This window comes from Scyliorhinus canicula, chromosome 13 (genome assembly GCF_902713615.1).
Source record: "Scyliorhinus canicula chromosome 13, sScyCan1.1, whole genome shotgun sequence".
In the NCBI taxonomy this organism is placed as follows: domain Eukaryota; kingdom Metazoa; phylum Chordata; class Chondrichthyes; order Carcharhiniformes; family Scyliorhinidae; genus Scyliorhinus; species Scyliorhinus canicula.
Genome location: NC_052158.1, coordinates 82,480,049 through 82,496,204, shown reverse-complemented (window position 1 = coordinate 82,496,204; position 16,156 = coordinate 82,480,049). Strand labels below are relative to the sequence as shown.

Here is a 16,156-nt window from a genome sequence, read left to right as displayed (position 1 = left end):
GTGTAAAACCGCCCAACTCTTGGCTGTCTGGCTACCCAAGTACCGAAAGCTCTTCTCCACCATCTTGAGCGGTAGCTCCCCCAATCTCCTTTCCTGGCCCTTCGCATGCACCACAAAAAGCTCGCTTTTCCCCACATTTAACTTGTATCCCGAGAAGTTTCCAAAATCTCTAAGAATCTGCATAACCTCCCCCATCCCCTCCACCGGATCCAGTTTCGGGATTCTCTCAACGCCATGGCCAGCAGCTCAATCGGCAGTGCAAACGGCAGGGGGGGGGACAAAGGGCACCCCTGCCTCGTTCCACGATATAACCTGAAATACTCTGACCGCAGCCGGTTTGTCGAAGCACTCACTACCGGGGCCTGGTACAACAATTTGACCCATCCTATGAATTCCTCCCCCAACCCAAACCTGCCTCACACCTCCCACAAGTACTCCCACTCCACTCGATCAAAGGCTTTCTCCGCGTCCATTGCCGCTACCCTTCTGCATCCCCCCCCCCCTCCGAGGGCATCATGATCACATTCAGGAGCCTTCACACATTCGTGTTCAGCTGCCTGCCCTTCACAAACCCCGTCTGATCCTCATGAATCACTCCCGGGACACAATCCTCAATCCTAGTTTCCAGGACCTTCGCCAACAGTTTAGCATCTACATTATGAAGCAAAATTGGCCTATAGGAGCCGCATTACAACCGGTCCTAATCACGCTTGAGGATAAGCGAGATCAAAGCCTGCGACATCGTCAGGGGAAGGATTCCCTTTTCCTTCACCTCAGGTTCTCAGTAACAGCAGGCCCAACAGCTCCGAGAACTTCCTGTAGAACTCAACGGGGAATCCATCTGGCCCCGGGGCCTTGCCCGACTGCATACTCCCCAACCCCTTAGCCAACTCCTCCATCCCAATCGGAGCCCCTAATCCCTCTAACCGACCTTCCTCCACCTTTGGGAACCTAAATTGGTCCAGGAACTGTTGCATCCCCCCCTCCAGGGGGTTCTGACTCGTATAATTCACCATAAAAGTCCTTAAAGACCTTGTTTATTTTTGCTGGACTTCGCACTGTGTTCTCCCTCCTATCTCTAATTCCCCCAATCTCCCGAGCCGCCTCCCTCTTCCGCAGCTGATGTGCCAACATCCGGCTTGCCTTCTCCCCATACTCAAATACCGCTTCAGGTACCGCCCCCACCATTTCACGGGAAAAAGCCACGCTCCCTGCCTGGGCTGACCCCGCCCCCTGTGGCGCAGTTCCCTTTAACTGCAACCTCACCCCAGTCCCCGAGGGTCCCGGGCTACGGGCCCCCCCATTCCCAAGAAAACGCGGGGAAGAAAAGAAATAAACCCCACCCGAACAAGCATCTCCCTCACCAACATCCCACATAACATACTGCAAACCATTCATTCAAGTCCAGCTGCCGACCGTGCGACCTACCCAGGCATAGCCACAATCGGAAGTCCAGACAGACATTGTCAAGGATAGGCAGCTAATTGCAAACATCAGGCAGCTGCTGAATGTAATAATGACACCCTCAGGGAGAGAACACCAGAGGTGATCGTCTCCCTGGATGCAGAAAAGGCCTTCGACAGAGTCGAATGGAAGCACCACGTCGAGGTACTGGAGCGGTTTGGACTAGGGATGGGGTACGGACCAACCACACCAGCTCTGAATACTTCCAGAGGCACAAGGCCGGGTGTCCACTGCCCCCACTCCTGTTTGCCCAGGCAATCGAACCCCTGCAGATCAGCCTGCGAGACACGAAAGGCTGGAAGGGCTTCCAAGGAGAAGGCAGAGAGCACAGAGTCTCACTCTATGTGGATGACCTGCTCCTCTACATCTTGGACCCACAGAACGGCATGAAAGCAATCATGAAGCTCCTGGAAGATTTCAGAGCCTTCTCGGGCTACAAACCAACCTGGGCAAGAGCGAGGCATTCCCGATGAACCCGAACGGGGGAGGGAGAGAGCTGGGAGGTCTGGGGCTGGTTTAGCTCACTGGGCTACATCATTGGCTTTTAAAGCAGGCCAGCAGCACGGTTCGATTCCCGTAACAGCCTCCCCGGACAGGAGCCGGAATGTTGAGACTAGGGGCTTTTCACAGTAACTTCATTGAAGCCTACTCGTGACAATAAGCAATTTTCATTTCATTTTCATTTTATTCAAACTAGCTCAAAGGACAGCACAGTGGCACCATGGGTTAGCCTTGTTGCCTCACGGCGCTGAGGTCCCAGGTTCGATCCCGGCTCTGGGTCACTGTCCGTGTGGAGTTTGCACATTCTTCCTTGTGTTTGCGTGGGTTTCGCCCCACAACCCAAAGATGAGCCGGGTCGGTGGATTGGCCACTCTAAATTGCCCCATAATTGGAAAAAATGAATTGGGTACTCTCAAGTCATTGAAAAAAAAAGTAGTGTAAATCATAGCTTTGTTTAAGTTTAAAGCTATTTTGTGGTACTCCAAATTTATTTAAAAAACTACCTCAAAACAAATTCCGCTACCTGGGGATCCAGGTAGCCAGAAACTGGACACTGATGCACACGGTGGAATCTGACCATTCTGGCGGAGGAAGTTAAAAAGGACTTGCAGAGATGGAATGCACTCCTGCCTTCCCTGGAAGGGAAGGTGCAGATGATCAGGATGTAAGTGCTGCCAAGGTTCCCCTTCCTGTTCAGATCCATACCGATCTTCATCTCCAAGGTCTTTTTCCAAAGATAGACAAAATGATCATGGCGTTTGTGTGAGGGGGCGGGGGCGGGGCGGGGTTGGGCAGCCACAGCCAAGAGGGTGAGAGGATGGATATGAGAACCAAAGACGGAATGGGTGACGGAGTCCTCGTGCAAAGGAACAACCCTCTCGGCCCTCACCATGGCAATGTTCCCACCCCACTGGCAAAGTACACATCCTGCCCAGTGGTGGTAGCCTCATTGAGCACATGGAAACAAATGAGGCAACATTTTGGTTTAACTGAGATGTCCTCCATGATCCTAAAGTGTGGTAACCACAAGTTCCTGCCAGCCATGCTTGACGTCACCTTTAGAAAATGGAGACAAGACGAGGGGACGCAAGCAGTCCAGGGACTTTTCCATAGGGGACAGACTAGTGACCCTGGGCGAACTAACGGAAGAACTGGAACTACCGACAGGACAGGAACTCCGGCACCTTCAAATTAAACACTTTCTCCTCAAGGAGACAGCAAGGTACCCTAGGGCCCAAGAGACACATTACTGGAAGAGCTAATAAACACGGACAGTGGAGAGGGGGGGGAACTGTAGGGACATCTATGGATGGTTATTGGAAAGGGCAAGGACACCACTGGATGCAGCCAGGTGAAAATGGGAGGACGAGCTGGGGACGGAAGTGGGTTGGGGACTGTGGAGCGAAGCACTGAGTAGGGCCAACGCCGCCTCCTCCTGTGCAAGGCTAAGCCTCAGGCAGTTTAAAGTGGTGCACCTAGCCAGAACCTGGATAAACAGGTTCTTCCCGCAAGTGGAGGATAAATGTGAACCGTGCCAGAGAGGCCCGGCCAACCACGCCCACATGTTCTGGGACTGCCCCAGACTTGTTGGGTTCTGGACAGCCTTCTTCGAGGCAATGTCCAAGGTTGTAGAGCTGTGCCCAAGAGTGGCGGTCTTCGGGGTGTCAGACCAGCCAGAACTACATATGGTGGAGGGCTGATGCCCGTGCTTTTGCTTCCTCAATCGCATGCCAGGTAAACCTGCTTAGCTGCCAATCAGCAGTACCATCCACAGCTGCAGAGTGGCTGGCAGACCTGTTGGAATTTCTCCACCTGGAGAAGATCAAGCACACCATCCGAGGGTCGGACGGGGGCTTCCACAAAGTGTAGGGGCTATTCATCAGCCTGTTCCAAGACCTGTTCGAAGATAATAATATGGATTCGATTTTTAAATAAAACATCAATATTTGGCTTGCAAATCAAGTCAGTTGGATCTTCTCTTTTCCTAGATTGGGGTTTCAACACAGTTTCACAGTAACTTCATTGCAGTGTTAATGTAAGCCTACTTAGTAAAGATTACTATTATTATAACCGCTTACTGCTGTGTTGAAATGTGCAGAGTAGTGTGTACATCACTTAGAGCTAACACATGGACAACATTTATCTAAACTGCTGATAAAATTACACATATTCCAAATATCTGTTTTTGTGCTTCTATATTTTTGCAAGACATCCAAAGGCTTCACCTTCGTGGAGTGGATTATTGGCAGTAATTTATCATTTATACACTACAAACCTTTGGATAAATTTGCATGCAGGATCATTCAACTCCAATTTTTTCTGTTTCAGGAAAGACAAACAGAAGCAAGGCCGAATTCTTCTGAATTACCAGCTTGTGTACCAGAATGCAGTGGAAATGAAAGAAACATTGTTGACTGCTGTGAACAAAGGACTTCCACAATATATTGTGGTGATCAAAGTAAGACCATGCTAAGGTGATAAACTGAACTGAAGAAGTATACCTGAAGTGAAGCACACAATGAATAAGTCTTCCAACAAGTGATAAGGGTGCTCCATAGAGTGTATACCTTTGCCACTGTGTTAACATTACATTCACACAGTTCCTTGAGGCTTTCCCCTGCCTGGTTGATGCTAAAAAATATTTTTATAAGAGCTTCCATCTCACTGTGACAGCTTCAAGGCAATCCAAATCCAGCAACCTGCTCTAAAAACTCTGTTCACATTTTGACAACTGCGACAAACTCCACTACTGCAGCTCAGCACACAGCAATCCAGGGTATTCTAAAACAATTAACAACATTCCAAATAAAACAACTTACAAATTTTCTACAAGAAAAAGTCAATTTCCCCATCTCATAATATTAACAGATCCTTAAAAAAGAATTCCAGGATCCAGATCCACTTCTTCGTCAAAATTTAATCAGTTCTTCTTCATCCCTGTCTGTGCGCTAAATTTCATTGCAATTCATCCACTAGTTTTTGAAATGTTGTTTAAAGACAAACAGATGAATGGGTGAAAACATCATCTCCACCCACCTTCAGAAAGACTTGCCTCTCAGGTAGGCGCAATTTTGTCCCATAGGCTCTTGTCCCAGATGAGGGTTTATACTGCCTATGGAGCAAACTGGAATCCATGGGCGGGCTTCTCCGTTCCACTGCACCTGTTTTCTGGTGTGGCGTGCCTCCGCCGGCAGCAGGATCCTCCGTCCCGGCAGCCAGCCAATAGGGTTTCCCGTTGTGACCACCCCACGCTGTTGGGAAATCCACGGGCGTGAGTGCGCTGCCGGCGAAGCAGAGAATCCCGTCGCACATCTTTTTTATTTTCTGTGAATATTGCCTTTTTTTTTTACTACATTGTCAACATATGCATCTGGTACTCAATAAAAAAAACTAGGTTTGGCGAGAACTCCATTTATTTGCATCATATTTCCTGTCAACGATTTAGGCATAGATATGCAAACACTCTGATTCCTATGCTTTTGGGGTTGCTGTGACTAGAATTAGATTTCAGAGCACTTGCTTTGCTCGGTAATAGTATTTTTATCTGAGTCGGATGACTGAGGTCTGATTACATAATTTGGGTCACTACTTCAGTGCAGTGCTGAGGGAATAGAATGCCAAATAAGAAATTAAGCAGAGGCCATGTCTTCTTGTTCAGAGGACATAAAAGATTCCATGGTTCTAACCAAATTTCCTTCTTTACACTGTACCTCAAGCATTGTAATTTAAATATCCATTCCATTATAGTTTGTGGAAGTTTACTGTGTTCAAATTGGCTGCGATTGCCATTAGCACAAACGTGACTACAATTAACTGGAATTAACTGGATGTGAAAGGCATCAATGAAGGTTCTCTTTTCCTTCACTTATAATAATCTTTATTGTCACAAGTAGGCTTACATTAACACTGCAACAAAGCCACTATGAAAAGCCCCTCGTCGCCACATTCCGTCGCCTGTTCAGGTTCACAGAGGGAGAATTCAGAATGTCCAAATTACCTAACAGCATGTCTTTCGGGACTTGTGGGAGGAAACCGGAGCACCCGGAGGAAATCCACGCAGACACAAGGAGAACGTGCAGACTCCGCACAGACAGTGACCCAAGCCGGGTCCTGGTGCTGTGAAGCACAGTGCTAACCACTGTGCTACCGTGCCGCTTAATTACTTCCTGATCAGATGAGCATACTCAGTATAGATTGTTGGAAAAATGGGGTGGCCTGCCTGACTGAACTTCAAATTTTATCAACTGTAAAAGCTCTCACAACAAAGTTTATAATGAAAGATTTCTTTTTATAGTGTTCGTGGGACTCACCAATACTGGCAATAACTGCTGTCTGAATGCTTTGCTGCAGACCTTGTTTGTGACTCAAAACTACGCAGCCTTACTTTTGGAGTAAGTCCTAGATTTGCTGACCTTGATTTTTTTCCTGTTTTACAACTAATTAAGGCTAATTTATAGTGATATAATTTAGCATGTTAGATTTTGCAAACTTGAACATATTTGTAACATAGCTTTATATATTTTTTTTACACACAAAGACACACATGCACACACAACTATTTTAACTAATTTTAGATTTATTTTGTTATTTTTAGATTTATCTGTATTACCCATTGAAATGAATCCAGACTGAATTTAGCTTTTTAGGTGCGATTCGATGACCGCGTTGAACCCGGCACGGATCCGGTGCTACGGGTGAATCGCATGAGAGCCCCAAATCGGGCTCATCGCCGGGCTAATCGTGAGTCACCCGACTTGTGGCTCATTTTAATAACCGGATGCCGGATTCACCCGGCACCAGGACTCACCGGCCATGCCTGGAGACCTTGCCAGGGCATGTTTAGTACTGGTCCACACAAATGTGTGGCCATTGGAGACCCCGGACGGTCAGGAATAGGGCACGGTGGCACCCTGGCATTCCCCTGGCACCCAGGCACCTTGCCACTGCCACCCTGGCACTGACAGTGTGCCAGGCTAGCAATGCCAGGGGACGGCACCAGGGGTGCCCTGCCAGATAGGGGTGGGGTTTAATGGAGTTGCAATGGGCCTCCTCCAGTATTGCGGGGTCACAAAAAACAGGGGGGGGCATGAAAGTGGTTGGGGGGGGAACATTGGGGCAGCCAGACAAAATGGCGCCCCTGCGAGGAGCCTTTCCTGCTTCAGCCCGCCAGCAGGAAATCCCTTTAAGCGCAATCTCGGTGGAGAGAATCTCCCCAAGGCCAAAGAAACACCAAAGTGCCATTGGATAATGGGGTATTTCTCGGCTCTGCAGCCGCTAAACGTGCCGTTTGGTGGCATTTAACTTGAATCTACTGAATCACGTCCATTACGTTCAATTGTACAGAAACTTTGGTCAGAACCCACCTGGAGTCAGGTTCTGCAAGGCGTTGGGCTTCACGTGCACGCGTCATCCATGGCCGAGGAGAGGGCTGCCCTCTCACAGGCAGCAATGCGCCAGAGCCAAAATGACATTGCTGCCGTGCTCCGGGCCCTGGCCGAGTCTCACCAGGTCATGGCCCAATCCCAGCAGGCCATGGCACAGTCCCGGCAGTCAGTCGCGGAGAGCATCGACTGCCTGATGCACGTGCTGGATGGTGTCGCTTACTCACAGGTTGAGGTCGCACAGTCCCTGACAGGAATGTCTCACTCCCTGGACTCCCTCTCAGCGAACATTCAGACCCTGGTCGATACCGTTGTATGCCTCCAGGACTGGCAGTGCCAGGTGTCGGTGCGGCGACGGGGCACGTCTCCGATCGCACCTCCGTCCCACGGTGAGGCCCGAGGGCTACCGGGCTCCCCGAGGGAGGAGGAGGTTCTGGGGCCCGTCCCGGCAACTCCATCACGGGGAGTCCCTGAACACTCTGCCTCCTCCCGTCCCATCCCTGGCACATCTGGTGGGCAGTGGGCAGAGCAGGGTGGCACCACTTCATCCAGCACGCCCGCCGAGCAGCCTGGCCCATCAAGGCCGGGTCGCCCCAGGAAACGAGTGCCGACAGGGAGCCATGTCGCGGGGCGTGATTCTCAGCAGTCCGCCTCCACTCCCGCTGGACAATCTGGGGATTCACCTGGATATAGTGGTGGGGCCCGTAAGATAAGGAAGTTGGACACATAGTAAGTTTGCACGGATGCAGGGTACAGTTTAGTTGTAGGGGCTAGGGCATCTGTATATAACATTCACTATTAAACTCACTGTTGCACCTAAATTGTAAGACTCTGTGCTATGTCCGGTGCCACGGGACTCCTGACGGTGACCGAGTGTCACTGGGGTTGACGAACGGTTAAACGTTGGCGCCGGGTGTGCAGCCCCCCCCCCCCCCCCCCCCCCCTTCCCACAGTCGGACACCGTAGTCCTCGGCACTCCGACGCCAGCTACCCCACACAGTCACATGATGGAGTGTCCCTGACGAACGCAACAACCACCGAGATGGATGGTTCAGCTATTGCCATGAGTCAGACTTTGTCTAACGATTCTGAGCTCACAGCTCATCGCAGAGCAGGCTGTCATCATTCAACATGGCACTGATCACACCCGCTGACACAGTCATCAATGTAGTGTTATACCGTAGGTCCGCAGTGGTACGGTGATGTTGAATTGGAGCAGTGTACGCGGAGCGGGGGTGTGGGTGGGGGGGGGGGGGGGGGGGGGGTTGTGTGCTGTCCGTGTGCACGACTGACGATGCAAGTGGTACTATTCAGCGATCACCTCGCACGCGGGGATGAACGACTGCGCAAGAATGTAGGCGCCGTGCACATCCCGGGGAACCTTGCACATACGTGCATGATCCTCATGTGGGGGACGCAGACCACCTGGATGTTCATGGAGTACGTGATTTCCTGTTAGTGAACACTTCCCTGTTGCCTGCAGGCGGGCGCATGGGGATGTGAACACCATCGATCACTCCCTGGACTAGCCGTATCCCGGCCACCTTGGTGAATCCACGGGCTCGTGCTTCCTGAAGTGCTCGGTCCTTGGGGAATGTAATGTAACGGTCCACGATGGCGAACAAGGCGTCGGTCACCTCCCGGATGCACCTGTGGCCTGTAATATCCCAGATAGGTCCCCGCTCGGAGCCTGGATGGAACCGGTAGCATAGAAGTTTAGGGCCACCGTCACCTTGACGGATACCGGTATAGCGTGTCCTCGTCCCGTTCCACGTGGTACGAGGTGCGCCACGAGGTGGCAGATATGTGCAACCGTCTCCCTGCTGAACCGTAGTCTCCTCCTGTATGTGAGGTCCGGTAGGGCTTCAAACGACATTCGGTCACGGTTCACCCTAGACTTTGATGGCCGCCTGTGGCGCCCTGGCTCCACCATCAGTGGCTCCTCCTCCTCCACTGTCGGCTGTCGCTGTCGACGCTGCTGGATGGCCAACTGCAGTGCAGCGGGTCCAACCACTGCGGTGAACATCGCTCTCTGGTTGGCATACGTGGTGACTTACAGAAGGGTGGTGGGGGGCAGAGAAACGACATGTTACACGGAGGTTCTTCGACACCTCGGCAGCCGGCTGCCATGGGATACCTGTGTGCCCCGGTGGCCTGGTCGCACTGCTGACACGCGGCCAGCCTAACCCCTGGTCACTGTCTGCATCCAACAGTCACTTAACACCGTCCTCCTCACCGGTGCGTCAGTGGGCTCTGCCCATCAGCCACACGACAACCTGCGGGCATGTCCTTGTCACCGTCCTGCCATAGCAGGGCAGCTGACATGTGGCATCCGCGGATGGATGACCCCCTCCACTCCCTCCCTCTCCCCCCTCCATGCCCTCCCTTTCCCCCTCCCACCTCCACTCCCTCCCACCTCTATTCCCTCCCTCTTCCCCCCTCCCACCTCCATGCCCTCCCTTTCCCCCTCCCACCTCCACTCCCTCCCACCTCTATTCCCTCCCTCTTCCCCCCCTCCCACCTCCATTCCCTCCCCCTCCCCTCCGCCCCACCTCCATTCCCCCCCTCTCCTCCCCGCCCCACCTCCATTCCCTCCCCCTCCCCCGCCCACCTCCATTCCCTCCCTCTACCCCCTCTTTCCCCCCCCCCCCCCCCTCGTTGGCCATAGCATTCTCGGGGAAGCCTTCCCCAGTCTGTGGAGACACCGGGACGGTCCGCTCACCTCAGTGCTCAGCATCAGCCAGCATGACTGGCTGATGACTAAAAATAGCAGATGTGAACGGTGACGGCATGAACTGGGGTCACGCCGTCGGGACTTCGTCCCACCCGGGCCGGAGAATAGCGGGTGTACTGGAGAATCGCCATTTTGGGTGTCTCGAGCGATTCTCCCGCTTGTGCCGCGCGGAACCCAACGGGACCGATTTCGCCTGTTGGGAGAATCGCGGGAGCGCGTTGGACCGGCGTCGCGTGAAAAACTGGCGCGGCCCACGATTCTCCCAACCAGCGCGGCCTCGGAGGATCGCACCCCAGATGTCTGGACTGCTCTGAAGGGGCCCTCCAGTATCGTGCTAGGAGGGTCTCCCACATCGTCCTCCCCAACATCACGGGCAGCACGGTAGCATTATGGATAGCACAATTGCTTCACAGCACCAGGGTCCCAGGTTCGATTCCGGCTTGGGTCACTGTCTGTGTGGAGTCTGCACGTCCTCCCCCTGTGTGCATGGGTTTCCTCCGGGTGCTCCGGTTTCCTCCCACAGTCCAAAGATGTGCAGGTTAGGTGGATTGGCCGCACTAAATTGCCCTTAGTGACCAAAATTGCCCTTAGTATTGGGTGTCGTTACTGAGTTATGGGGATAGTGTGGAGGTGTGGACTTGGGTTGGGTGCTCTTTCCAAAAGCCAGTGCAGACTCGACGGGCCTCCTTCTGCACTGTAAATTCTATGATAATCACGTAGCAGAGGGGCGATGTGCTGGAGGAGGGAGATGAACTCCAGGCCTCACCCAACGAGGAGGATGTGGAGGACGGCAGGTTGGGCAGGGCATGGGACCTGGGCAACAAGTGAGGTCGCAAAACATGTGCACCAGGGCCACCGTGCACAGGATGCTCTAAGTGCCTCCAGGTTCACCAACTAGGGGTCCTGGCCAATGGCAGCATGAAAATTTAGTTCCACCCCCAGCTGATCACCCCCTCACATGGCCACCCGCCTGCACCACCCACACACCCCACACCTGACTCCTACTTAGCTCACTACAAGGTGCAGGCCCTAGTTGGTAGTATAAACAGATCAGGTGCATAGGATGGAGGATGACGACAACCCGCTCTGCGATGAGCTCTGGTGCTCCCCATCATTTGAAAATGTCTGACTCCTGCCCATGGTAGCATTTTCCACCGTACGTCTGGATGATCCCTGCATGTGAGCTGGCCATTCCGTAATACAGACCCACCAAACCATTGGGGTGGAGTTGAGGATGGAGTCCGGGGTGGGGCGGAAGGTAGAGGGAAGGGGGCATTGTTGGATACCAGGGCGATGTGTGGTGGCTGACTGGGGGCCCTGGCTTGTGCACACCTCCATCTGCTGCCCATTTCTCCACCCCCAATACACTCTGTAGACAGCCCAGCCCATCCCTCACACCCTTCTGACAGAGCACGAGGCATCTTGAAATGTTTGTCAACAGGTGTTTATTGTGAACAGGTGAACATGTTTCTACAGGTTTGTGCAATAATCCCTATTGCTATCATATGCGGTGCACCCGTGCCAACTTAACTGGTGTCTAACTTTCTGTCCTTACGGGCCCTAAGGCTCTATCTAGGTAGTTCTCCAGGCGGTGGAGGCAGCCTGCTATGATTCCCATCCTGTGACCTGGGTCCATTTTGAGGTCGTCCGCTGAAGCGACCATGCCTGGCCGGGCCCAGCAGACACTCGGGTGTCTCAGGTGGTCTGGTACCATCCTGTTCTGTCCACCGCCCATCTGATGCGCCAGACAGGAGTAGGGAGTCTGAGGTGCTGTTGTGTTCTGGCACTTTCCTGCGGGGGTCACCAGGATACTCCTTGGTGAAGGAGTGCGGCTAGAGCGAGCTCGGGTATTTCCCTGCCAGCTGGTACTGTCAGGCACTTGTCTCGACCAATGCTCACGGCCATGGAGCTCGGGGACTAGGCCACCTCCCTCTGGGACTGTGCCACCTTCTTCTGTGATTGGCTCAGGCCAGCCAGTGCCCGGGTAATCCTGTTGACCCCTGCAGCCATGACCATTTATGACTGGGCCAAGCTCTGGAGTACCGCACCGCTGCAATGTCCGCTGCATGGCTGCCTGTGACAGGGCTGCCCCATCATGTGCCTCGGCCACCACCCTCACTAGATTGCCCCAGGCCTTGAACATCCTGAGACATGTCAACATCTTCGCACCTATGACCTACTCCGGGGACGCCACCCATTCATTGTTGGCATCGGAATCACCCATGGTTGGCATTACCTCCTGCCCCTGTAGGCAGTTGGACTCCTGCAACTGCACCTGCAGGTGCTGGATGGTTGCTGACACCCCCTCATGATCCCTGGTTCTGTGTCAGTGGGTAAGATTTACCGGAACTGGTAGATCCCGCTGGTGGGCCGCCTCCCTCGCGGGGTGGTCGATAAATCCTGCCCCTATTCTCCAGCATCGTCCTTTCCAAAGCCCGAGTCCCATCTGGACGAAGGAAAATCCCAGAGCTCCGACCATTCTTCCCCTTGGGGGGTTCCTATCTCCACCTAATGTACCACTGTGATGCACACCATATAGTGTTCCAGGAGCTTCTTCACTAAGGTGCCAACCGAGGTGAGTGTCTCTCAGACAGTCCAAAGATGTGCGGGTTAGGGGGATTGGCCATGTTAAATTGACCGTAGTGTCCTAATAAAAGTAAGGTTAAGGGGGGGGGTTGTTGGGGTACTGGTATAGGGTGGATACGTGGGTTTGAGTAGGGTGATCATGGCTCGGCACAACATTGAGGGCCGAAGGGCCTGTTCTCTGCTGTACTGTTCTATGTTCTATGGTGGAGTGTGTTAGAGACAACTTTGATGGCAGGTCGATGTCATCACCAGACTGGTGCTGCGGATGTCGCGGGCTGGCCTTTGGGCCCTCGTGTCGCTATCTGGTCCCATCTTGTCGCTCGATGTGTCCTGGGGCTGTGGCCGGGAGTGGGAGTCACCAGAAGGGCCCGCCTTGTCACCAGGTGAAAATGCAAGTCACAAGACATGACGCATGGTTCTCTCGCATTTGTAAGTGGTGGAGTGGTGGTGTGGAGTTGGTGGGGTTGTGGAAAAGTGGTGTGGGGTGGAGGAGTGGTGTGGGGTGGTGCAGTGGTGTGCCACACGTGCTATAGGGACACTGTATCTCAGTGGGGACTCATTTGGTTTCCCGATGCTTACCTCCACCTCGGCGACTGCCCGCTCCCTGGCACACCGACCAGGTCCAACACCCACCGCTTTGCAGAGGTGAGTGGTCGCATGTACAGCGGGCCCTCTCCAGCCTCCTCTCTCTCCAGCTGTGCGCTGCCTTTTCCTTGGGAAGGGGGGGGGGGGGCAGAAAATGCACATTGTGAGGCAGTTGGATGCGCCAAAACCACCGGTGGGCAGCTCGTGGCCTGTGTATGCAGGGCACCCGGCCATGGTGGGTGGTATGGTTGTTCACATGTGGTTCAGGGCGGGATGCGAGCTGACTGCCGAGGGATATGGTTCAGTCGCCCACCGGGTAGGAGTGGAGGGAGTACGGGTGTGTAGGATATGGGTTGGTGCCAGTGGCATGATGCTTGTTACTCACCCTGGCCACCCTGAGGAGGTTGTGCATCTTTTTCCAGCACTGCTGGCTGGTCCGGGCAGTGGGGACCACAGCGCTCATGGCCTCTGCCACCTGCGCCCAGATTTGGTGTATGGTGGCGGGTGGCAGCCTCCATGCCAGCCAGCAGCGTCTCGAGCTTCCCGTTAGCGACACGGGATGCCAGTTTTCGGGGGTGCCATCCTCTAGCCTGGAATGAGTGTGTATGGGGTGTGGATTGCTTATATGTGGCTGTGGCTTGACAGCCTCCCGAGTGCCAATCCCGACCATGGCGAATCAGACACCGTTATGGATTGGAATTGCGCTAGTTCCATGTGGCGCCGGTGCTAGCCCGTTAACATAAGAACATAAGAACCAGGAGCAGGAGTAGGCCATCTGGCCCCTCGAGCCTGCTCCGCCATTCAATGAGATCATGGTTGATCTTTTGTGGACTCAGCTCCACTTTCCGGCCCGAACATCATAACCCGTAATCCCTTTATTCTTCAAAAAACTATCTATCTTTACCTTAAAAACATTTAATGAAGGAGCCTCAACTGCTTCACTGGGCAAGGAATTCCATAGATTCACAACCCTTTGGGTGAAGAAGTTCCTCCTAAACTCAGTCTTAAATCTACTTCCCCTTATTTTGAGGCTATGTCCCCTAGTTCTGCTTTCACCCACCAGTGGAAACAACCTGCCCGCATCTATCCCATCTATTCCCTTCATAATTTTAAATGTTTCTATAAGATCCCCCCTCATCCTTCTAAATTCCAACGAGTACAGTCCCAGTCTACTCAACCTCTCCTCATAATCCAACACCTTCAGCTCTTGAATTAACTAGTGAATCTCCTCTGCACACCCTCCAGTGCCAATATGTCCTTTCTCAGGTAAGGAGACCAAAACTGAACACAATACTCCAGGTGTGGCCTCACTAACACCTTATACAACTGCAACATAACCTCCCTAGTCTTAAACTCCATCCCTCTAGCAATGAAGGACAAAATTCTATTTGCCTTCTTAATCACCTGTTGCACCCGTAAACCAACATTCTGTGACTCATGCACTAGCACACCCAGGTCTCTCTGCACAGCGGCATGCTTTAATATTTTATTGTTTAAATAATAATCCCGTTTGTTGTTATTCCTACCAAAATGGATAACCTCACATTTGTCAACATTGTATCCATCTGCCAGACCATAGCCCATTCACTTAACCTATCCAAATTCCTCCGCAGAGTTCCAATATCCTCTGCACTTTTCGCTTTACCACTCATCTTAGTGTCATCTGCAAACTTGGACACATTGCCCTTGGTCCCCAACTTCAAATCATCTATGTAAATTGTGAACAATTGTGGGCCCAACACTGATCCCTGAGGGACACCACTAGCTACTGATTGCCAACCAGAAAAACACAGATTAATCCCCACTCTTTGCTTTCTATTAATTAACAAATCCTCTATCCATGCTACTACTTTACCCTTAATGCCATGCATCTTTATCTTATGCAGCAACCTTTTGTGTGGCACCTTGTCAAAGGCTTTCTGGAAATCCAGATATACCACATCCATTGGCTCCCCGTTATCTACTGCACTGGTAATGTCCTCAAAATATTCCACTAAATTAGTTAGGCACGACCTGCCCTTTATGAACCCATGCTGCGTCTGCCCAATGGGACAATTTCTATCCAGATGCCTCGCTATTTCTTCTTTGATGATGGATTCCAGCATCTTCCCTACTACCGAAGTTAAGTTCACTGGCCTATAATTTCCTGTTCTCTGCCTACCTCCTTTTTTAAACAGTGGTGTCACGTTTGCTAATTTCCAATCTGCCGGGACCACCCCAGAGTCTAGTGAATTTTGGTAAATCATCATTAGTGCATCTGCAATTTCCCATGCCATCTCTTTTAGCACTCTGGGATGCATTCCATCAGGGCCAGGAGACTTGTCTACCTTTAGCCCCATTAGCTTTCCCACCACTACCTCTTTAGTGATAACAATCCTCTCAAGGTCCTCACCTGTCATAGCCTCATTTCTATCAGTCGCTGGCATGTTATTTGTGTCTTCCACTGTGAAGACCGACCCAAAAAACCTGTTCAGTTCCTCAGCCATTTCCTCATCTCCCATTATTAACACTCCCTTCTCATTCTCTAAAGGACCAATATTTACCTTAGCCACTCTTTTTTGTTTTATATATTTGTAAAAACTTTTACTGTCTAGTTTTATATTCTGAGCAAGTTTACTCTCATACTCTATCTTACTCTTCTTTATAGCTTTTTTAGTAGCTTTCTGTTGCCCCCTAAAGATTTCCCAGTCCTCTAATCTCCCAGCAATCTTTGCCACTTTATATGCTTTTTCCTTCAATTTGATACTCTCCCTTATTTCCTTAGATATCCACGGTCGATTTTCCCTCTTTGTACCGTCCTTCCTTTTTGTTGGTATAAACCTTTGCTGAGCACTGTGAAAAATCGCTTGGAAGGTTCTCCACTGTTCCTCAACTGTTCCACCATAAAGTCTTTGCTCCCAGTCTA

At 51.9% G+C, this 16,156-nt stretch overlaps 1 protein-coding gene across 6 annotated transcripts in view; it reads left to right on the top strand.

Annotated features, from left to right (window-relative positions):
- The window catches only part of LOC119976425 (ubl carboxyl-terminal hydrolase 18-like), a 129,597-nt gene that overhangs the window by 30,406 nt on the left and 83,035 nt on the right, over positions 1-16,156 (top strand). For all 6 annotated transcript variants that reach the window (XM_038816956.1, XM_038816954.1, XM_038816955.1 and 3 more), the window contains 2 exons: positions 4,294-4,423; positions 6,260-6,356. In XM_038816956.1, coding sequence (XP_038672884.1) covers positions 4,294-4,423; positions 6,260-6,356 — 227 coding nt within the window. The remainder of the gene's footprint in view (positions 1-4,293; positions 4,424-6,259; positions 6,357-16,156) is intronic.